Genomic DNA, 24,582 nt, shown 5'->3' with positions numbered 1-24,582 from the left:
GTGTGGTAACTGTAGCTGTTGAATGAAACCCAGGGACAAGCATGCACGTACACAGGTGGAGTTCGTGTTCCCCAGCTTTGTCTTAAAAGTTCTCATTCACATACATTTCATAAAATTACTAGAGAAAGGTGTGTACCAGAGACCTCAGTAGCCATAATTTTTTGCAAACAACAATCAGTCAGAAGTTTATGGTCTTCTTATTCACACCAACATCATTTTTTTAATTAAGCTTTTAATATAGGGTCTCCCTGAGTAACCCAGGTTAGCTCACACTCAGGGTAGCCCAGACTGACTGTGAAGTCATTCACAGTCCTCAGCCTCAGCCTCTCACGAGAACTAGGATTACAGGGACATACCACCTGCCTCTCATGGTGACATCTCTGGAACATTATTGTCTGAATTGGTCACTCTGATACCATGTGGCAAACCACCTTCTTGACCAGATGAGTCACAGAGCCTGTCACTTCAAGACAATGGCTAGGTGTTGGGAAGGACTTTGGGGTGTATAACTGTTCTCCCTTCATTTCACTTGAGACTGAAAGATCAAGAGATCTGTATAGCTGACAGGTAGAAGAATTTTATCTGCCAGAATGGGGAAGAAACAGAGTATCAGTCTGTCTGATATCACCTTTACTGTATTTAGGGTAAGAGGAGAATGTAACCATAGCCCTAACAGGGCTCAGTGGTGGGATGTGCTGCTTAGCACATGAGAGGCCTTGGGTCTTATTCCCAGTGCCCCAAAAATGAACAGAGGGGAACCAGGCACGGTGGCCTATACTTGTAATTCCAGCATATGGGAGGTTGAGGCCGGAGGATTGCCACAAGTTTGCAGCCAGCTAGGACTGGGTAGTGAGTTTCAGGCCACCTGGGTTATAGATTAAAACCCTGTCTGGGAAAAAAAAATACAGGCTGAGGAGATGGTTCAGTCAGCAGAGTGCTTGCCATGCAGTCGAAAGGACCTGCACCCCCAACACCTACTTCAAGAAGAAAAAACTGCCAGAGGTTTGGTGAGATTCTTGGGCAGAGGCACTTAACCACACAGGACTAGCAACCCGAGTTCAGTCCCTATGAGTTGCATTGCCGTTGCGTGACACTGTTCCTAGGGCGATGTGAGAAAATGTCTACTCACCCTAGATAGGACGTCAGTGACAGATCAAAATATGGATACCACTGAAGTCCAACTTGGAGAACCAATGAGTTTTATTGGGGTTACCTTCAGGAACAGAAGTGAGTTGAAGATAGCCTGTGTCGCCACCCCCACCCACCCCCCAGCATGGGTGACCGGCTCCCAAGTGCTGGGACTAGAGCTCACTGCAGAAGATGCAGGCAGCTCAGCAGGCTGGAGAGGGCCTTCCCAGAAGCTCAGCTGCTCTGAGCCCCTGCTAGGCAGTTTGGCTTGCCTATCTTCCCTGCAGCCCAGCTGCTCTGAGCAATCTGTACTGTTCATGTCAGTCAGCATGGGGAGAAAAAGGCCTAGTGAATCTGGTCCATTTCATAGTCCTTCCTAAAGCTCTTATGTTGTTTGCTTCCTGAGTTCTAAGGAGTTTGTCTGTAGGGTGGAATGTTTCACCTCCCTTAGAACGTTGGCAGTCAAGGAGTTTCCTTAGATGGAAGCCTTTATCTTCAAAGACAGACAAGTAAAGGCCAGAAGAGAAAAGCTGAGCTCACAGGGTTGTGTGCTGACCTCCACATGCACACTGGTGTGCATGCACACACATATGTGCAGCAATTAAAAAAAAAGCTGGGCACACCAGCAATCCCATATCCCATCATAAGAGACAAGATGGGACTCTGTCAGCTTGCTGACCGCCAGTCTAGCCTAATTGGCAAAACCCCAAGTTCAGCAAGAGGCTTTGTCCCAGAAAATACAGTGGGGTATGATTGAGGAAGACAGCCAGTGTTGACCTTTGGCTTTTCCAGGCATGGACACACATGTGCAAAAAAAAGGGGGGGGCAAGGGATTACTCAGTTGAGAGTGTGTAGTGCTCTGTCAGAGGTCCTGGATTCAGTTCCCAGCACCCAGCTGAGATGGCTCCCAGCAGCCTGTAACTCCAGCTCCAGGGTGTCAAAGACCTAGATGCTTCAGATACAATATTGGTAGATAAATCCACACTCAAATGGATACATACATACATTTTAATTAATCTTAAAAAAAAAAAAAAAAAGCCGGGCTTGATAATGCAGCCTTTAATCCCAGTGCTCAGAAATCAGAGGCAGCTTGATCTCTTAGCTTGAGACTACCATGCTGTCTGGTATACATAGGGAGTTCCAGGCCAGAGTTACATAGTAAGAATTTGTCTTTAAAAAAATAAGTAAATGAATAAAGTTTTAACATAACATAATGGAAAATAGATATTCAAAATATTTTTATTCAGACAACTGTTGAATGTATGTTAAAGTGTTAAGAATCAAAGACTAGCAATTTTATTTATTTATTTATTTATTTATTTGCATGCATTTGTGGTGTGTTTTTCTTGTAGGACATAGCCATGAGTCCAAACAGGCTTCTATGAGCTGATCATGTGACCTTTTTACTGAATCACTGAGTTGAAGGAGCTAAATGATTCCCAGTGTGCTTTCTTTTTCCTAGGGTTGGGGAGCCGAATACCACCGGCAGGATGTTACTAGCACCCCCTGCTGGATTGAGATACATCTGCATGGCCCTCTCCAGTGGCTGGATAAAGTTCTTACCCAGATGGGTTCGCCCCACAATCCTATTTCATCGGTGTCTTAAAGGACCTGCGGCTTTTGTCTCTTGCAAACTATTGAGCCTTGCATGTACTTGAAGGATGGATAAGTCAGACAGGATGGAGAGCTGACGAAGGAGCCATGCTAATACTTGACCTCTGTGACCAACTGTTGGATTGAGAAATTGACAAGCCTTGGTAACGAGCTGTTGATAGCAAGAAGCTGTTCAGTTTACATTGTGACATTCTGTTGTAAAATCAGCTAAAATGCTGACTTGTAGCAGGACTTCTGTGTATAGTTAAAGAGATGGCCAAGCCAGGGACAAATCACCTATTAGGAAAAAAAAACAAACTGATCCTAAACAATTCTTTTGTGTGGGATGTTGGCAGACAGTTGCCCTGATAGTCTTTCTGAAGTGGGATTTTCATCAGGCTCAGAGCCCATGTTGAATCATCTTCTCATGAGTTTTCTTAATATTTTAAAACTATTTGTTGAGAAATGAATGGGTTTTTTTTTGTTTTTAAAGTAAAGGTTAATCATTATGACATGCATAGTAATCTTTCTGAAACTGTATGCTGACCGTACTGCTGTCAGATGATGTCAGGCATATGCTCTTTGCTAAATATGTATATACAGAGTATTTGGAGGTTATAAATAGTCTAAGCGGCTAGTGGGGCTACACAGTATTTGAGGGGCGGGGTCAGGGAGGAAAGCGACAGCTGCAAATGTCGACGGCGCTGTAAAGTTCAGCTTGTTGCCTTAAACGAGCAAGCTGATGTCTGAATTTGCTGTGTTTTGGTTTTTTAGAGTTTTATCTGACTTTTCTTCCTTTCTTTTCTTCTATCTCATCCGCTCCATAATGCAGTTAAGCAGCTGGTTAATTCCTATAACTGTGAGAGCAAATGAATAATTCCTTCTGTTCGCAAATCAACTGGCTTTGTGTTTCACTACTCAGTACATGAGAAGCTTGACTTTATGGAGTTTACAATACAGACATAGGCTTTGATTTCCAAATAAATTGTTTGCCAAACCTAGTAACTCTGTTCATTATTCACACGTTTAAAGAAGATCTCTATTGGAATCCATTTCAAAGTTTTTTTGTTTTGTTTTGTTTTGTTTTGTTTGTACTATTTGGTTTTCTTTTCTTCTGTTAATTTTTTCTATTCTCCTTTGTTCTTATACAGCGAGTACTTTTATTCCAACACTAGCAGGGTTTTTCTCTACTGGAAATTTTTAAATAAAACCTGTCATTATTGCTTACTTTGATTAAAAATGTGTCATTTTTTCTTTGCATGTTAAGATTTTGGATCAGTCGGATACGGTGCTCTTTTGAGTACTCTCTGCCAGATACAAAAGCTAACTTATGCAATGAGGACACGGACCTGAGCTGCTGACAATCTGAGCAATTTGGAATCGGAAAAAAAAAGGATACATAAAGCTGGAAAACTTACAGAAAAAAACTAAATGTGTAAACTTAAAAACAACTTCTTGCGGGCGGATGAGGTGTGTACCATGGTGCGCCTGTGCAGGACAGGGGTGGCTTGTGCAGCTAGTCGTTCCTCCCATGCTGTGGGTTCCAGAGATTAAACTGAGGTCACCAGGATTGACAGGCAAACACCATTACCCGCTGAGCCATCTTACCAGCCTACAGATGTGGAAACTTTTTGTAAGGAACTGCAGCAGCCAGTTACTGATGGGTACCTTAGTTAACCAGAAGAGTAGCTTTGGGAACTAAGGGTAGCCATGGGAGGGTGTAGCCAAGGTTGCTGGACACTGAGGCTACACAGAGAATGTGGTGACCTTGGTACAGTTTTATTGGGATAGGAATGGTCTTCCCTCTCCAACAAGAAAAAAATAATTTTTTTCAAGACTGTTTCTCTCTCAACCCTGGCTGTATTGGAACTCACTCTGTAGACCAGGCTCGTCTCAGAAATTTGCCTGCCTCTGCCTCCCAAGTTTATGTGCCAACCACTGCCCAGCTCCACCAAGAAAACTTAAATTTTTATTTGAAAATAAACAGCCCGAGATCATTATATTTTCTAGCTTGGAAATGCCACTGTTTCCCCTTATATTTTTTCCTGGACTTGATTCAAAAATCCCAAAATTTAAGGATTTACTGCATTCCACCATTTGAAGTCGACTTTAAATGAAAGAATGTCTTATTCCCATGACACTACAAAATGCACCCCCTGAAACAATGGCGAGGCCTGAATTTCTATCTCTGATTGTTTCCCCCAGGATCATCAATAGCAAGCAGAGGAAGCCTAGGCCAGACCTATACTGTGACAGTTTCCTGTCCATCTTTGCTGGACCTCTCTGTGCACATTCATTGAGTGGCGATAGCGTCATCACAGAGTTGGTTTTGGGGATCATTCAGCTCAAGTTAATACCTTAGAAATACAAGTGTCAAAATGCAGGAACCACTTTTCTTGAATCCCCTGTAGTCTGTATCTTTCATCAGCCTATAAGGCAGCCCGGCTGTAATTCCAGCCTGAGAAGGCAGAGATGGGGATGCCCCAGAACAAATTGACTGTAGAGCCACATCAGTGAGCTCTAGGTTTGATTGAAAGACCCTGCCTCAAAGAATAGGGTGGAAGAGTGATGGAGGATAATTCCTGACGTCAACCTCGGGCTCCACATGCATGTGCATACACACACACACACCACACACTCAGGGCTCCACATGCATGTGTGTACACACACATACACACTCAAACATGCATCACCAGACCATGAAAATGGCAAGTGGGAATAAGTAAAGTTACCATTAAATTATACCGTGATGTATAACTGGGAAGTTGTCTAAAAATAAAGAGCTCAGATAAAATTACCGTTAAGTTATATCCTACTATGATGTATAACTGGGAAATTGTCTAAAAATAGAGCTCAGGGCAAGAGTTCTCAAAAGCAGGTGGATAGCTGCCCTTGCCTTCCTTGACTTGCCTTCCTTGAGCTCCCTTGCTGCCCTTGCCTTCCTTGAGCCCCCTTGGTGGCTGCTGGACAGTTAGGGAGTTGGATATGAGGTGAGGTGAGTATTACAGTGCTTTGACTTGGAGGTGTGCTGCATAGAACAGATCATCGGATCTGTTCCTGACATGTGCAGGTGTGGTGCATAAAAATGCCCATTGTGTTTAAGGGCAATTTCATGGAATCCTAGTAAAACCTTAATGAAAAACATTCTCATTGTCCATAGAAGGTTAATGAATAAGTCTTTTGGAAATATTTTGTTCAAGGAATGAGAAAAATCAAAGCAACTGTTTGTCTAGATAATGAGAAAACCAATGAAGTTCAGTAAGATGACAAAGGTGGTGTGGATTGTTTGCTGAGAATCAGTAGCTGGGATGATTAGTCGTGGAGGGCTCTGCGCCACCACCCCTCCGTCATTTGACACAATTTGAACTAGAAAATTTCTTAAGTCCCTTGCGCATGGTCCCTCATCTGTAAAATGGAGACAGGAAAGGTAACCTCATTGGGTCATCCTGAGAATGAACATGAACGAGGCCATTAGAACGCCTCAGTAAATGATTAAATCTCATTAAGTCTGGCTGGGAAAGGCTTGGTTTCAGTTGTTATTTGGGGAAAGACTCTTGCCTTTAAAAGAATAAACAGAAATCCTGTCAACAAGGCACTTACAGTCTAACGGGAGGATGCTAGTTCATGGATGCCTGGGTCTTTGTGCTCTGGTCTCCATGCCAGGGGCTTTCCGTACCATCTCCCTCATCCTTCACAAGAAAACACTACTCCGTCCCTAGCCCCTGACTTGCTCTCTTTTTCTGAAATAAATGATTAAGATGATAGCCAGTGTATAAAGAGAATCAGTTTAATTTTGACTCTGAGGAGGTTGTAGTCCATGACTTTGACCAGGAAGGTCTATTGCTTTCGAACCTCTGTAAGAGACAGGTGAGCAGTGTGCATTACAGGAGCATAGCGTAGAAGTGTACTGCTCACCTTCTGACTGGTCAGCAAGGGGGATGTGGGATTGATGAGTGTCTCCCACTTAACCCCTTTGAAAGCATGCCTGAAGACCCCTAAGTCCCACCTCTTTAAAGAGACTTCACCATCTCCCAATGGCACATTTCTACAAGCCAAGCCTTTAACACAATAGACCACTGAGTGGCTGTCCTGAAATGCTGTCCCCTGATCACAGCAGTCATTGCCACCTTAAGCAGAACAGCCGCTGGTACCTGTAAGAATCCCTCAAAGTGTGGTCTGTTAAGTTCTTATAGGGAGCAAAGAGTCCTCAGATGGCTTCTGGGATTCTAGCCACTCCCTGCCCCTTCCTCCCTGCTGTAAGTTTGCCCAAGCTTCATGTGGTCCTGGTTGCTGCTTGAACAGGTATAGAGTGTGGAAGGCTAAGCAAGGGAGAGAGACCCCATCGAGGCAGCCATCGGGAGGCCATCTACAATGGGATGAGGCTGCGGTGATGTGGCTATTTTTCTGGTTACCTGTGCTCATCCAAGTACTCTTTTATCATGTCCCTGTGAATAAGCACAATGAACTTGCTGGCTCACCAGACTAAATATGGGTAAACTCTTGCTTCTGTCTGGCGTTGGTTCTCTATCTGAGATAAGACTTGTGTACCCATGCCTCCCCAGGAAAGGTTCCCCAGTGATCTTTAAGATCAGAACAATGCATCATTTTTAAAATTATAAATAAATCACCCCAGAAGCTAGCTATCTTGTCCAAAGTTTCCTAGTATAAACATAAACTTACTACAAAATAAAGAGAGGGAGAGGGCAAGAGAGAGAAGAAATCACATTGACTTTGTTAAAGGGTGATAGATAGAAGTTCTTGCAGAGGAAGTAGCATTTAGTTTGAACCTTGAAAGCTGGGACACATTTGGATAATTGTTCAGATCAGAGCTACCTGTGAGCGATGCCTACTATTTGGTTTGACCTCTGAGAAGACACTCCAGTCTGCATAGATGATGCCTCTGAGCTGTCTGTGTGCTCTCTAGAGGTTATCCCTGCAAGAGACTACTGAGGGAACGTGTGCACACAAGGCAGACAACAGAAAGTGCAAGTGGGAGGTCCAGATACCTTTGGGAGCATCGGAAAGTGCAGGGCAGTTAGACAGGAGCCTCACCATTAATAATCTTGGGTACAGTATACTAAGGAATAGGATTTTTTCCTCCTATGATTATAGCCCCTTAATTTATGAGATCACTTGAGGATCGAACACACACATAAGATGCAACTCAAGTGAAGGATGCAAAAATGAACAGAAAAGAAACAGCAGGCTTCCACAAGCAAGGTTTGCTTTACAGAAATGTCAACACAGGACTGAGAAGAGTGGGGCCTCAGAATAGGCTTATACTTAGGAATTACGAAGCCGTTGTCAATTGATGAGTTTTGGGATATTTAGCTTCTGTTCCTGTTGCTTTGATAAGACACACTGACAAAATAACTTATGGGAGAAAGCAGTCAGGAATCCTTCATAGTGAGGAAGGCAAGGCAGGAGCTTGTAGCAGCTGGTCACACTGCATCCACAATCAAGAACAGAGTGCTGTATGCAACGTGTGTGCATTTATCCAATCCAGGAATCCTGCCAGGGAATGAAGCCACCCACAGTGGGCATGTCTTCCCACCTCAATGGACACAATCAAATGTGACGGTTTGAATAGGAATGGCCCCCATAAACTCATATGTTTGAATGCTTGGGTCATAAGGAATGGCAGTATTAGGAGGCGTGGCCTTGCTACAGTAGATATGGATGGCTTTGTGGGAGGAAATGTGTCACTGAAAGCTTTGAAGTCTCAGATGTTCAAGGAATGTTCAGTGTGGCAATCACTTCCTGCTGCCTGCCCTCCAGATGTAGAACTCTCAGCTCCTCCAGCACCATGTCTGCCTGCATGCTGCCATGCTCCTGTCATGACATTAATGGACTGAACCTCTGACACTGTAAGCCAGCCCCAATTAAATGTTTTCCTTTATAACAATGCCTTGGTCATGGTGCCTCGTCACAACAATGAAACCCTAAGACATCAACGTAATCCCCTATGTTCATATGCCTATCTCCCAGGTGATTCTAGATTTTGTGATGTTGACAATTAACTTACCACTGGGGACAGGGTGACTGTGTGGGGACAGGGCAGCTGTGGTATATAAAGCTAACATGTAACAGTTTGAAAGTCTGAGCTGAAAGAAGTAGAAGTATTTTTGAACTCTTAAAAAAAATGTTCATTGGTGAGGAGGAGGCAAAGATGGAGAACAGAATATGGCGGCTGGAAGATGAGGACATAGGAAGGTTGTGTTAGGACAAAAGCCGCAAGCTAAGCTGTGAGATCTGTCTTCCTGGAGAGTCATCCACAGAAAAGGGATGAAGGCCGCACTGAGGATGGGAAGAGCAGCCACCGTGAGAGAGGAAGGAGACAAGCATGCATCCTCAAGAAGTGTCGTGAACGTAGCTGAGGTGGCCATAAAGCGTGTGGTCACTCCCGTTCCCACAGCTGCAATTAGGGATCAGGGAGCAAGAGTCTGGTCAAGTTCCTAGAGCTGAGGGTTGATAAAGCAGTCCTGAGGAAATTCTGTCAAACTGATCACTAGGAACGGCGCCTGGGTGGCGATATAGCTTGTTTTCATCCTGCCTCATGTAACCACGCCTGTCTCACCACTGTCATCATACCCGACAAAAGCAGCTTAAGGGAAGAGGAGTTTCTTGGCTCACAGATGTAGGTCATGGTCCGCCGTGGTGGGAAGGCATGGTAGAACCTGAGGAGGCTGGTCACACTGCACCGGCAGTCAGGAAGCAGAGAGAGATGAACTCGGGTGCTCAGCCCACTTTTTCCTTTTTGAAAATTAAGTATTTATAACTCCCAAAATAATGGTTTTGAGACAGTGAGTTCTGTGTCCTAGATGGGCCAGAAGCTCAGTATGCAGCTAAGGGTGTCCTTGAACTTCTGATCCTCCTGTCTCCACCTTCCAAATGCTGGCATTACAGATACATGTCGCCACGCCCTGTTTATATGGCATTGGGGAGAAAACTCTGGCCTCATGGATGCTAGGGAAATTTTCCGAATTGACCCTGGGCTGTTCCATCTTGAACAGACACTCCACCGGAGCCTGTACTCCCAACTCCCACCATCAGTGTCAGAATCAACCCGCCAAGCCCCAGGACTCAAGCCAGCAGCCTCCAGTCATCCTCTTATCCTGCTGAATTTGCGGTCTGCAGCCTGGGTGTGTCACCTTCACGGTTCCTTAAGCCATTCACTTTCCACACAGTCTTATGTCCCAAATTGTCATTCTCATTTTGTAGGCAAGGACTTTGTTTGTGTAATCTTACCTCCTCTGGTCAGGACATGGAAGTCTTCTATTCTACTTCTGGAAGTGTATGATGGTAACTAGGTGACCGGGCAGGCACCTTGCCCTGGGTGACTGCCTAAATACACACCACATTCTACTGACACCGGTCATCATATGTTAACAACCCGCGTGCATCTAGGAAGATCATTAATTTGTCCTACCAATGTTCTGACCTCATCCAGCACTTGCCTCTTGTCTAAATATAGTTAGAAACTTAAGTCAGCTTAGGTCCCACTTTCTCCCAGGAAGGAGACGACGTAAGTGAATTTAACGTTTATAGGCTCTGTAATTCTGCTTTAGCATAGCATTAAGTGTGACATCACTCAGACATTTCTTTAAAGTTAATCCCCATATGAAAGGAAAGTGCTTTAAGGTTCAAATCATCGTGACTCCAGTATCAATGAATTGTGGCATTAATCTATCTTTAAAGTGGGGGAGGGGTTCTATATTTATTCCAGACTCCAGCTTCTGTCTCTGAGGATTTCCTAAGCAGAATCAAAGGGAGGAGAAAGAGCTTTGAGTTCTGAGACCTCCATCCAGATCCTGGCCCCTGTGCTTCCTCCTGAGTATTGTCTGGAAAGTTCTCCAGAGCTACTGAAGCTTCATCTTCTATATGAAGGGAGGATGAATGTTGTGAAGATTAGGAATAATTAAATCATCCTGTTGATCAAATCTATTACCTGCTCATTAAATAGTACTGACAGGGTTACGTTTACTATGCTGGTATGGTAATAGATCTCTCCTCCCAACCCCCATCTCTGTGTGTTTGAAAATATACAGTAATCATTTTCAAGTTCAGATATTAAAGTTGTATGTACACCACGGAAGTTATACTTAAATAATCATGTGAATTTTCTTTGATTTAGAAAACAGAACCCATCGAATTCTTTTAGAAAATACATAAGTGACTTTTAAGGTAAGAAATCCTAGTCCTGTACTGTAGGTGACCAATAACTACTGATTCCCCTCAGCTGCCACTTTTGGTGAGAGCATGAGCAGCCCCCCCTCTACAGAAGTCTGCCCTTAATGCAAACATTAATTACTGGTTTTAGAGCATACTATTATTATGATATCCATACTCTGCATCGGGGAAATAATTTGAAACGTATAAAGGAGTACATCCCCAAGCTTTGATAAATGAGTATAATTAGTTCCAAAATTTCTATCCATAAGCCAAAGCTAGTGTCATCAATCATTAAATATTCCCATTAAAATTAATGTGTGAGATGTCAGTGTTGCTCTTAATGGAATAATTAATAGAGGAGTGCTTTGTTCAATAGTCTTGAGGTCCCCACGGCTCTGTCCTGACTGCCCTTTTCTCTTCCATCCACCACCTTCTCTTCCAAAGTTACCGGCACCTTTCTATCAGCCTGTGTATCGTTGATCCCTGGAAGAGTCTACAGCCAGGAACTCTCAAGAACTTCCGTCTAACATGACGTTCCTCTCCTCACCAATGTCGACTAAACGTCACATAGCACAGCTGGACTCCAGCCCACTTCACTCTCTCACACACAGTGTGAGCTTCTCTTTCTTAGTCACTATTGACCACTGCCATTACCCAGTTGCTAAAGCAACCCATCCCACCCCAAAACCACCAGTGAGTCCCTTTGTGTCCACCCTTGGCCCACCCTCAGATTTATGTCTGCCACCGTAGAGAAGGTAGCATTATCTTTGCTCCCAACCACAGTTTCTTAAATTGTGGGTCACAACCATATAGGTGGTCGCACAACTGAATGTGGGAGTTGCAAAGACATTGGCATCAGTAAAGGGTTTGTAAATGTGCAATGACCAAAAATTAATTTCAAGTCAAATGCTTAATGAATGCAAGGCATTTCTGGCAGTGCTTGTCCCCGGGCTCAGCCGGCAGGATGCTTGCACTTTGCACAATCCGTCCACCAAGCTGCTTCCAACCTTGTAAAGTATTATTAATTATCTTGCTCTTAATGTATAGGTTTCCGTTCTTACAAAACCATAATGGTTTAATTATAGAAAAAAAACAGTTTAAATATTTCCCTACTGGCATTCCAATGTAAGTATTGAACAAGTATACCTTTGGGGTGTATAATACAAGAATGTCTGATTTTAACATTGCTGTTTGAGATGCTGGCTGAGTCCCATAGGCATAGTTGTTTAATATGTTTTGGCTTGAGATTGTGATATAATGTACAAATTCTAGAATATCCTGAGTATGTTCCTGCCATTGTGGGGTATGAATTTATACAAAGTGGTTCTCAGAAATAAAATCAAAATATTGATCAACTTTGAAAACCTTCGAAGGTGCGGCACATCTAGCAATATTAGCTATTCTGCCAGATGTACTTCTTTCTGCAAAAATAAATGAGGACATCTTTCTCATTAGTATGTAAATTTGCTTTTGTCATTAGTAAACAATAAAAATATGTACACTAAAGAATAGTTTTAAAGTGAATTTCTTGTATTGGCAAGTATTTGATTTGCAGTCCTTATTTCATACACCTATTTACCTAGGGGCCCATGAAAATTTCTCAGGTACTGTCTTAGTCAGGGTTTTACTGCTGTGAACAGACACCATGACCAAGCCAACCCTTATTAGGACAACATTTAATTGAGGATGACTTACAAGTTCAGAGGTTCAGTCCACTATCATCAAGGCAAGAATATGGCAGCGTCAAGGCAGGCATGGTGCAGGAGGAGCTGAGAGTTCTACATCTTCATCTGAAGGCTACTAGCAGAATACTGACTTGCAGGCATCTAGGACAGGGTATTAAAGCCTACACTCACAGTGACATACCTACTCCAACAAGGCCACACCCACTCCAACAGGGCCACAGCTTCTTGCCACTCCCTGGGCCGAGCCTATACAAACCATCACGGGTACAAAGGATGTAAGTGGGAAGAGTTGAAACCCTGGCCTGAACTTGCACTCGACTCCTCCCTGAACACTTCCTTCAGCCACACTTAAATCTTCATGTATAGCCCTTTAATCCAGCATTTAGGAGGCAGAAGCAGGCAGAGCTCTGAGTTCAAGGCCAGCCTAGCCTATATAGTGAGTTCCTATGACTCTGTCTTCAAACAAACAAACAAACAAACAAACAACAAAATCTTCATGTAATTTCCTGGGGAATGTGAAATTTCTAATCAGGGCTGTGGGGAAGGGCCAACAGTTAAAGAGCTTACAGCTCAAGAATGTGCATAGGAGTTCACATCCTCTGATCCCATGAAAATGCTGGGTACATGTGGTAGCTGGGCAGAAATTCCAATGTAGGAAGGGAGAGACAAGGGGTCCCTAAAACAAGTTGACTAGTGAGACCAGACATTTTGGTGAGCTTGGTTTGATAAGGAGACCTTGCTTCAGTTAATACAGTGAAAAAGTGATTCAGAGTGAATGTCAATCTCTGCCACTGAGCATGCACACACACACACACACCATACACACACACCATACACACACACTATACATATATATACACACACACCATACACACACAGCATACACATACACACCATACACACACACACAGTATACACATATACACACACACCATACACACACACACCATACACATACACACTATACATATATATACACACACACACCATACACACACACACACCATACACACCATACACACACACACACCATACACACACACAGCACACACATACACACCATACACACACACACACAGTATACACATATACACACACACCATACACATACATGGCATACACATATACACCATACACACACACATAGTATACACGTATACATACACACCATACACACACACACCCCATACACACACATGCCATACACACACACACACCATACACACACATACCATACACACACACACACTATACACATATACACACACCATACACACACCATACACACACACCATATACACACACACAGCATACACACACACACACACACACACACACACACATATGAAGTAAAGAAAAGGAGAAACAAATTGCTTGTTTTGCCTCTAAGAATAAAAGCTTCCTGTGACTTTCCAGGGCACTTGGAACAAAATTCCAGGGTCTTTTACAGTTGCATAGAGCCTTCCCTCGGATCTTTGTTCCTAGGAAGTGGGTACAGTCTTATGGGAGTATTTCTTAGCAGAGTTTTGGTTGGGGTGGGAGAGGTGGGGTGGGATGGTGTGGGAGTATATTGGAACAATGTGTTCCTAACATTTCACAGACAGAGTAAAGAATGCTGAATGTTGTCCCTCCATTCTGTGTTGATCATGATGAAAGCCTAGGCCCTGCTTGGTATTTTATAGCAAAGGCACTAACATATGATCAAACAACACACTGAAGAGGTGAACCCAATAGTCCAAAGGAAAGTTACAGGTGTATGTTCGAGCTGCATGAAGCCACTACGTCAAAACCATCTGACAAAAGCACACAATCTTTCCTATCGCTCATTCTCTTCCTTGGTGGAGAAACTGAGCCTAAGCAGTCAGAGTGTCTTCCTGAGCCCCGTAGTGCTCAGCCCTTGTCCAAACTGGTTACAGGGGCTTTGCCCGAGCACCTTTCCTGTAACTGTAAACTCCTCATGCTCCTGTTGTCACCAACCATGTCTGTGTCTTTCCATGCCCTTTCTCTTCTCTGCTTCCTGTTCAGAATTCATAGGTAGAAACAACTAAGGGCTGTAAAGAATAACCATGCCACAGCCCGAGTGCTATGCTGTCTGGGAATTTACTCTGCTAAATAACATAGTCCATCATTGTTGATTCAGTCTCCCTGAAATTCTCAGGACACTAGTAAGATGTAGCCAGAAACTAATGAGAAAGGCCAGTAGCTCAGTGTTTGCGGAAGCCTCATGAGTTCAACGTGCATTTCCATGGGCTGCCTGGTTTGTCACATCCCACCAGATGTGGCTGTTCGGCTCTGCTTGCAGTGTTCTAGGACTTCTTTAAGCCACACTTCTAACTCTTCCAGATTCTTCCCACAAGTCAGTTCCCAAGGTTTAAGGTGGACAGGGTCGGCTTATCACAGACAGTGCTATTTCTCAATACCAGCATTCTCTATTAGCTTCCTATCCTTGCAACCAAGTACCTGACAAGAAGCAACCTGTGGAGGGAAGGTCACATTGGCTATGCTTTGAGGTGTGGTCCATCATGGAGAGGAAGGCGGGCGGCGGTGGCAGAAGCAGCTTGGTTACAGGGGCAGGAATTTGCCTGTGGTTATATATCTCAACACAGAGAGGTTGGGCTATACATCTCAAGATCCCTTCCCCAGAGACTCACTTAAGACATGTTTCCCTGTTCCTCAAGGGACTCACTTCCTCCAGATAGGTCCCCAACCTCCCATGATTCTACAACTTTCCAAAACAGTGTCATTAACTGGAGACAAGTGATTAAATACAGGAATCTGGGGGTGGGGGGCTGTTTACATTCAAACCATAAATTGTTCATAAATTGTTGGCAGCGTTCTGTGTTTCCTAAATTAAATATAATATTTAAAACAGAGTTGAACTATATGCTTACTACACTGGATGTCCATTTCACACCAGATAGTGTAACTATACGCAGATACTTTCAGGATTTCCCCCTCACAAGGCTGTGAACACTCATTTTAATTCCACTTACATTGTCAAAATCCAAAATGCGTAATGAAATTACCGAGCTGTGTTTGAGCTTTTAAAATCATATTTTCACAGGCTCTTAGTTTCTAAAATAAACTTGACTTGCTTTATTTATGCACCGGCCGAGCTGTTTTAACCCCTGAAGGCTCTCTGCATCTTATTATCGGTTTGCTCTGTAGGAAATGATATTCTGAAGCTGTTGGAAGATTCTTGTTTCAGTTCTATCTGTGTCTGTTTGGAAATAAAAACATCCTGCGTCTTAGTCTGGTACAGATAAGGAGGAAGCTGTATGTTTCTGTTGCTGGTGACTGTAACCTCCTTAGTGCTGTGACCTGGCAAAATTGCTGATGAGAGTGACTGACATAGTTCACCATACAGTAATTGTTTGCATGGCATTATTTATTGTGTGTATGAGCTGGTGTGTGTGTGTGTGTGTGTGTGTGTGTGCATGCATATGTGCGTATATGCATGTATGTGTGTGCATGCATGCATGCACGTATGTGTGTATGGTTTATGTGTTTTGTGTGTGTGCATGTGTGTCCATACATGTATGTGCATAAATGTGTGTGTATGTGCATGTGCGTGGGATGTGTGTATGTGTATGTATATGTATGCATGTGTATATGTGTACATGTATATGTATGTATTTATGTGTGCATGTGTGTTTGTGTGTGTATGTAAGCTAGAAACTGACATTGCATGCCTTTCCCAGTCACTTCTTGACTTTTCGAGGCTTTTTCTTTTGGCAGGGTCTCTCATTTAACCTGGAACTTATTGCTTTGACAGGACCATTGGCCACTGAGTCCTAGAGATTGTCCTTTCTCTTCTCCTGAGATCTGGGATTACAGTCAAGACTGATGTCCCTGACTTCTTACATGGGTGCTGGGGATCTGAACTCAGGTCCTCAGGATATGCAGCAAGTACTTTACTGATGGAACCATTCTCAGCCCCATTTTCTTGACTTTTGAATAGTATAGCAGGAGAATAGGAAGCTCTTTCCAGGTTGCGCGCCTGCCTATGGTGAAACCGTGTCCTGTTTTGAAAGTTGGGGAGAGAACAAAGAGAGAGTGGTCCAGATTAGTATCTCTGCCCAAGAAAGAATTCAAAGACAAAGTAAAGCTTCGGGAGGAAATTTTATGACAGAAAGTGAACTAGGGATGCTAGGCATGGAGGAAGAGCCTGAGAAGGGCCACTCTTCGCCAGCTGCTTCCCGGCACCCTTTGGGCCACATGAGTATCTACGTCAGCCCTATCTGGTACAAACGGCATGAACCCTGGTTGTTAACATCCTTCCTGCTGTAGGCAGCAGGTGCCTCCCATATTGGAGCTCCTTGGGGACAGTGGAATATCAACATCCTCTGGCTTGTATAGCTTAGTGTGTAACCAGAAAACCCCTTTCCAAATGGCTTGCTCAGTGGCCGAGAACACCCTTTTGATGCAGACAGCAGGTGCTTCCCTTGGCCAGACCTTTGGTAAGAAACAAATCCTGTTTTACAACCTATGACCAGCTTAAAGCCAGAATTTGGAAAGAAACACGACACACCTGCAGATGTGACAAGAAAACAGGATGAACAAGCCCTTAAGTAAGATATATGCTTAGGCACTGTAGAAACCCCTCCCTTGATGCTGCTGCATGCAGATCGCCTGGCAAACCTCAAATTCTGAGTTCTAGCTTAGAAAGCACTTTTTCTCCTCCTTCTTCCCATCTCCAGAAACTAGCCAACATCCTGTGCCTGCTCGCCTAAGAGACTTCCGGGCATGCTGGGCATTCCACACTCTCAGAAGGCCCTCCCACCATGCAGTGGCTTGCACAGACTTGCATCAATGTATCTGCTGACTTTGTTGACTTCCATCTCAGAGAGCTAACTTCCTTTTTCCTCTCCTGCTGTCTCTCTTGTGCTGCTTGGAATCCATTCTTTAATTCCTTCTATGAAATCATAGAACTGCAAGACGGCCCTATATCTGTTGATGGCACACACTCAAAGGCTGACTGTTGGTATTCTAAGAGAAAGTATCCCTCACCAGGAAATGGAACATCTATATTATGGGCAATCTACTGAGGGGAGGATTAGTTATGAGCTCAGTAAGGTGGGGACAGGTTGAGGAATTTTGCAGAGTCAAGTTTGTCCAGAACTGTTCTCCTTTTGTCCTTGTGTGGGGTTTGTGGGTAGTTGTGGCCCCAGATGTATCATGGAAATGGTCAGTTCTGCAAGACTGATAATACGGAGATGTCACAATTATGAAGCAAAGAACATTTTGCGGTGGACCGTCTTGGTGAGGCAGGTTGGTCCCAGCTGCTTGAGGTAGTCCCAATTTTCAGTGTTTGAGTGGTCCTGCTGTGATGCTAGCCAGCCTGCCTCTGTTCCACTCACAACTGGCTTTATTGCTAAATATTTGCTCCAATGCGGGGCAGGGGGAGAGAGAGAGAAAGAGAGAGAGAGGGAGAGAGAGACAGAGAGAGACAGAGAGAGACAGAGAGACAGAGAGAGACAGAGAGAGAGAAAGAGAGAGAGAGGGAGAGAGAGACAGAGAGACAGAGACAGAGAGAGGGAGAGAGAGACAGAGAGAGAAACAGAGAGAGAGAGAGAGAGAGAGAGAGAGAGAGAGAGAGAGAATCAGACAGAGACAGAGGAGACAGAATGCCCAACTACTGAAGAGTTCTGTTATAGAAGAGTCAAGGCAGGCAGGAGGCATTTGTTCACCTTTCCCAAAAATACTTTATGCGAAGAAGATTATGAAGAAAGAAAAGCTAGAAGAAAACGGGATCTGAGCATTATGCAAATTCAGTAAAATCAAACATTAGCATTATGCATAGAGAAGGACAAATGCATGCAAATTGCAAATGCAGAGGAGAGGAGAGAACCTGACCTAGAGGGATGGATGGCCAGGCAAAACCCCAACCCAGAAGAAGGGGGGAGGGAGAAGAAGGGAAGGAAGACTGGGAGGAAGAGGCGGAGAGGAGGAAGTTTCCAGTTATGACTTGGATGTTTGAGTGTCTTTTGGTGCACCCGTACTGGGACCCTCTGCCAAGTGGAAAGGTTTCATTTAACATCAGACCAGGACTGCCAGGAAATTGCAAGGAGGAAGTAAAGCCTGGAAGCTGTCCATCCAGAGCCTTGGTCACCTGCAGTGTGTGGTCACATTCAAATAGAGGCAGGGGCCCTGGTAAAATAGTGCCTTTCACTCGGGGCTCCTCACTCACCTGTCAAGCTGCAGCGGGGTAAGTGGTGAAAGGCAGGGACGGGTCCTGATTAGGGTCAAATGCTTTTTTTTTTTTTTTTTTTTTTTTTGCCTGATCCTTGAATAGCTAGCCAGTATCCTTCCCAGGGCCTGCTGTGTCTTGCCCAACTGACCTGCTCCTCTGGTCTCCACGCACGACTCTTGGGAGTTTCACTTCGGACATAGTGAGGCGATAGGCAACTGAATGACCACCCTGGCCTCACTCTGATAGCCACACGATCATTCCATGTGTTCTTATGCCTGGATTTATCTCTTACGCATCACACAAGGCTCTGGTTTTGTTTGGGACCTTTTAGTTTTTTAAATATGTTTGTTTAAACTTTTTTATTTGGGTGACATGCATTTGACTAAGTAACAACTAAATAGTACAGAAAGATATTATTCTCCTGCTGTAGGCTCCTCTGTCTCCCTCTTTAAATTTTGCTTCCCTGGAGCAAGCTGTTGCCAGCATTTGTTATTCTCCTCTGGGTAGCTATCTTCATAGCTCTAAATAATAAACTTCTCCATCTATTTCTGGTTTATTAACTCCAGGCCTTATTTATTGATTTCCGGCTGTGACAGAGGACTTAGCTAACTTCCTGCCTGTTCCTAGCATAGCAATGTTATGACTCTCACTTCCTGCCTGGACTTCATGTCTTCAAATTGTAATGAGCCCTTTCTCATCCCACCCACTGCACACGGCCCCGCTGACCTGGCTGGGCCCACTGTGAGATGGAGATGCAAGCTTCACAGCTGGCCTGGTACTGGAACTTCTGCACAGCTGGCCTGGTACTGGAGCTTCTGCACAGCTGGCCTGGTACTGGAGCTTCTGCACAGTTGGCCTGGTACTGGAGCTTCTGCACATGTGATGTCAAGGCTGATGGCATTTACTCCACATTCTTTTAATTAAGCCAAGTCTCAGTGATATGTCCACAGTGGATTCTAAGGGTCCCAAGAGAATAAATAGTATTTACATTATCCTAGCTATGTCAAGTGTCCATCTGGGGCCAAGCAGTGGCTCTATATAACTCTCCTTTCTCCCCCCTGGCTCCAAGATCGACCCACTGAACCCTTGAATAGAAAATGGTTTCTAGAGCCAAGTTCAAATGTCTGGCTGTTTCCTGTATTGTCATTCCAGTTTGGTTTGTATTCAGACCATAATGTCTGGACAAGTACACACCTATAATCACAGCACTTCAGAAAGGGGGCAAGAGCACCAGGAGATCAAGGTCAGGAGTTCAACATAGTGAAGGCCAGCCTGAGATCGGCATAGTGGAAGAGAGGAATTGACCACTGCAAGTCATCCTCTGACCTTCACAGGTGTACTGTGACATGTACATGTGCACACATCCTCTGACCTTCCCAGGTGTACTGTAACATGTACATGTGCACACATCCTCTGACCTTCCCAGGTGTACTGTAACATGTACATGTGCACATATCCTCTGACCTTCACAGGTGTACTGTAACATGTACATGTGCACACACATCTTCTGACCTTCACAGGTGTACTGTGGCATGTATATGTGCACACATGCATCTGCTTGCACACATGGACACAAAGAATGTAATAAAATTAACAAGGCAACAATAAACTGTGATGGGATTTTCTCCCTCAGTTCTTTATCCCTTTTTAAATTCATTCCATTGTCTGCCTCAGACAGGGCTGACTTCAAACCCACAATCCTTCTGCCTCAGCTGCCATAGTGCTGGAATTACAAGGAACACCACAACCACACCAGTTTCTGATTCATTCTCTCTCTCTCTCTCTCTCTCTTTCTCTTTCTCTCTTTCTTTCTCCCCGGCTCTTTTGATTTGTCAGTTTGACTAATGTAGAGTCCTCAGATATTCAAACATGAATGGTGTAGTCTCCTGTTAACTGAGTAAAGGGAATTGAAGTGCAGGTCTGACCTAGTCCTTTAAAACAAGGTGGGGATTTCTTTAAGACAAGAGGACACTGCTTCTGTGAGCAGTAGCTTCTGACTGTGTCCGTCTCTTCTCACTGGCCATGAGCTTTCATTCTTGACAACTGGCCTGAGGATGGAAGAGCTGGCCACCGTCACATTAGCTCCTTCGTTCGCTGACTTAAACCTTGTCTCTGTCTTCAACCCAATCCTTACGTGTCTGTCTATCTGTCTATTGTCTGTCTACCTATCTTCTGGTTTTCTATCTGCCGCCCGAGCCTTTAATTTCCTATTGGTTCTTTTCTTTCTCTGTGAAGTGAAACCGATGGGTCTTCTGCCCTGTAGAGAACCTTGCCTTTTACCAGTCTTCTGGCATTTTGGGGCCCTCTGAACCCATTCCAGATCCCTGGAGTCCACTTTCATTATTTTCTAATTCAAACAAACAACATCACATATGAAGGTAAGCCTTATAATAACATTTTAAATAAAACTTGCTCTCTTTTTGATTGAGAGCTGACATATGTTGAGATAATCTCCCTCTAAGATTGGAAACGGCTTGACAGGGCACATTGTCACCTAGGTTTGCTAGAGACATCAACTCTAGACTTGAAATAAGTCAGTTTTATGTGATATTTTTTCTTTCTGTTTTTTTCTTTTCTTTCTCTTTTATCTTTTTCTTTTGTCTTTCTCTTTCTTTCTTCCTTCTTTTCTTCCTTCCTTTCTTTCTTTTGCTTGCAAATGCCCTCTATATTTCTTTCTTTCTTTTTCTTTTATCTATTTACTTTACATCCCTATGGCTGCCTTTCCCCCCTTCTTGGCACCCCCATCTATTACAAAAAAAGCAATAAAACTGCTATAAACATAGAAAGTGTCCCAGTGGTATAGTGGGGCATCTTTTGGGCATTTGCCCAGGAGTGATATAGCTGGGTCTTAAGGTAGAAATGTTTCCAGTTTTCTAAGAAACTGCCAAGTTGATTTCCAAAGTGGTTGTTCAAGTTTTCACTCCCACCAACAATGGAAGAGTTCCCCTTGTTCCACATCCTCACCAGCATGAGCTATCACTTGAGTTTTTGATGTTAGCCATTCTGACAGGTATAAAATAGAATCTCAGAGTTGTTTTGATTTGCATTTCCCTGATGACTAAGGACTTTGAACATTTCTTTAAGTGCTTTTTGGCCATTAGAGATTCCTCTGTTGAGAATTCTGTTTAGCTCTGTACCCCATTTTTTAAAAATTGGGTTATTTGAGTTGTTGGTGTCTAACTTTTTGAGTTCTTTATAAATTTTGGATATTAGCCTTCTGTCAGATGTAGGGTTGGTGAAGATCCTTTCCCAATCTGTAGGTGGTAGTTTTGCCCTATTGATGGTGTCCTTAGCCTTACAGAAGCTTTTCAGTTTCATGAGGTCCCATTTATCAAGTGTTGATCTTAGAGTCTGAGCCATCAGTGTTCTGTTCATAAAGTTGTCTCCTGTACCAATGAGTTCAAGGCTATCCCTCACTTTCCGTTCTATTAGATGTAGTGTAGCCCATTTTACATTGAGGTCTTTGATCCACTTGGACTTGAGTTTTTTGCAGAGTGATATGGATATATTTGCATTCTTCTACAGGCAGATAACTAGTTAGCACAGCACCATTTATTGGAGATACTTTCTTTTTTCCATTGTATGGTTTTGCCTTCTTTGTCAAAGGTGTCCAAAGGTGTATGGGTTTCAGGGTCTTCAATTCAACTCCATTGATCAATTTGTCTGTTCCTAAACCAATACTATTCAATTTTTATTACTACTGAGATCAGGGATGATGATACTTCTGGACATTATTTTATTGTTCAGGGTTGTTTTAGCTATACTGGGTTTTGCTTTTTGTTGTTTTGTTTTTCCATATGAAGTTAAGAATTGTCCCATCAAGGTCTGTAAATAGTTGTGTTGAGATTTTTATGGGAATTTCATTGAATTTTTAATTGCTTTTGGTAAGATGGCCATTTTCACTATGTTAATCTTACTAATCCATGAGCATAGGAGATCTTTCCTCATGCTTTTGTGATATCTTTCTCAAATTCTTTCTTCAGTGGCTTGAACTTCTTGTCATACAGATCTTTCACTTGCTAGGTAGTTACATCAAGATAGTTTATATTATTTGTGGCTATTGTAAAGGGTGCTGTTTCCCTAATTTCTTTCTCAGCCCGTTTATCATTTGTATAAATGAGGGCTACTGATTTCTTGAGGTAATCTTGTATCCAGCCACTCTGCTGAAGGTGTTATCAGCTGTAGGAGTCCGCTGGTAGGATTTCCACTCTGCTGAAGGTGTGTATCAGCTGGAGGAGTCCGCTGGTAGAATTTCCACTCTGCTGAAGGTGTGTATCAGCTGGAGGAGTCCGCTGGTAGAATTTCCACTCTGCTGAAGGTGTGTATCAGCTGGAGGAGTCCGCTGGTAGGATTTCCACTCTGCTGAAGGTGTGTATCAGCTGTAGGAGTCCGCTGGTAGGATTTTTAGGGTCACTTATGTATGCTATCATATCATCCACATACAATGACGCTTTGACTTCTTCCTTTCCAGTTTGTATCTCCTGGACCTCCTTTAGCTGTCTTATTGCTCTGGCCAGAAATTCAAGTACTATATTGAATAAGTGGAGAGAAAGTGGGCAGTCTTGTCTTGTTCCTGATTTTAGTGGGACTGATTTAAGTTTTTCTCCATTTAGTTTGATGTTGGCTATTGCTTGCTGTATATTGCTTTGATTATGTTTAGATACCCACCTTGTGTCTCTACTCTCTCTAAGACTTGTAACATGAAGGAGTGTTGGATTTTCTCAAAAGGTTTTTCAGCATCTAGTGAGAGGATCATGTGATTTTTTTCTTTCAGTTTGCTTATATGGTGGATTACATTGATGGCTTTTCCTATACTGAACCATCCTTACGCCCTAGAAAGAAGCCAACTGGATCATGGCGGGTGATGTTTTGATGTGTACCTGAATTCTGTTTGCAAGTATTTTATTGAATATTTTTTTGCATCAATATTTATAAAAGAAACTGGTCTGAAATTCTCTTTCTATGTTAAGTCTTTGTGTGGTTTAGGTATCAGGGTGACCATAGTTTCATAGAATAAGTTTGGCAGTGTTTATTCTGTTTCTACTTTGTGGAATAGTTTGAGAGGTATTGGCAATAGCTCTCTTCTGAAAGTCTGGTAGAATTCTGCTTTAAAATCATCTGACCCTGGGCTGGTTTTTTTTTTTTTTTTTTGGTTGGGAGACTTTAAGGATTGCTTTTATTTTCTTAGGAGTAATATGACTGTTTAAATAGTTTGCCTGATCTTGGTTTAACTTTGGTAAGTGGTATCTGTCTAGAAAATTGTCCATTTCGTTAAGATTTTCCAATTTTGTGGAGAATAGGCTTTTGAAGTAAGACCTAATGATTCTTTGAGTTTCCTCAGTGTCAGTTATTATGTCTCCCTTTTCATTTCTGGTTTTGCTTAGTTGGATACAGTCCGTTTGTTTTGCTTAGTTGGATACAGTCCGTTTGTCTTTTAGTTATTATGGCTCAGAGTTTGTCTATCTTGTTGATTTTCTGAAAGAATCAGATCTTAGTTTCATTAATTCTTTGTATTGTTTTCTTTATTTCTAACTGATTAATTTCAGCCCTGATTTTGGTTATTACTTGCCTTCTACTCATCTTCAGTGTGCCTTCTTCTTCTTCTTCTTCTTCTTCTTCTCCTCCTCCTCCTCCTCCTCCTCCTCCTCCTCCTCCTCCTCCTCCTCTTCTTCTTTCTCCTCATCTTCACCCTCATCCTCCTTTTTCTAGAGCTGCCAGGTGTACTTTTAAATTGCTGGTATGAGAAGTTTCTAATTTCTTTATGGAGGCACATAGTCCTATAAACTTTCCTCTTATCACTGTTTTCATTAT

The 24,582-nt window shown here is 43.1% G+C and overlaps 1 protein-coding gene across 3 annotated transcripts in view; it reads left to right on the top strand.

The window, feature by feature from the left end:
* Smad1 (SMAD family member 1) overlaps positions 1-3,948 on the top strand; it is a 62,202-nt gene extending 58,254 nt beyond the window's left edge. For all 3 annotated transcript variants that reach the window (XM_028753413.1, XM_028753415.1, XM_028753414.1), the window contains exon 7: positions 2,591-3,948. In XM_028753413.1, the coding sequence (XP_028609246.1) occupies positions 2,591-2,734 (144 nt within the window). In that variant the 3' untranslated portion in view covers positions 2,735-3,948. The remainder of the gene's footprint in view (positions 1-2,590) is intronic.
* Positions 3,949-24,582: the final 20,634 nt, after the last annotated feature.

The sequence above is a fragment of the Grammomys surdaster genome, unplaced genomic scaffold (assembly GCF_004785775.1).
Source record: "Grammomys surdaster isolate TR1022 unplaced genomic scaffold, NIH_TR_1.0 125947, whole genome shotgun sequence".
NCBI lineage: Eukaryota > Metazoa > Chordata > Mammalia > Rodentia > Muridae > Grammomys > Grammomys surdaster.
This window is presented reverse-complemented; position numbering and strand designations above follow the sequence as displayed.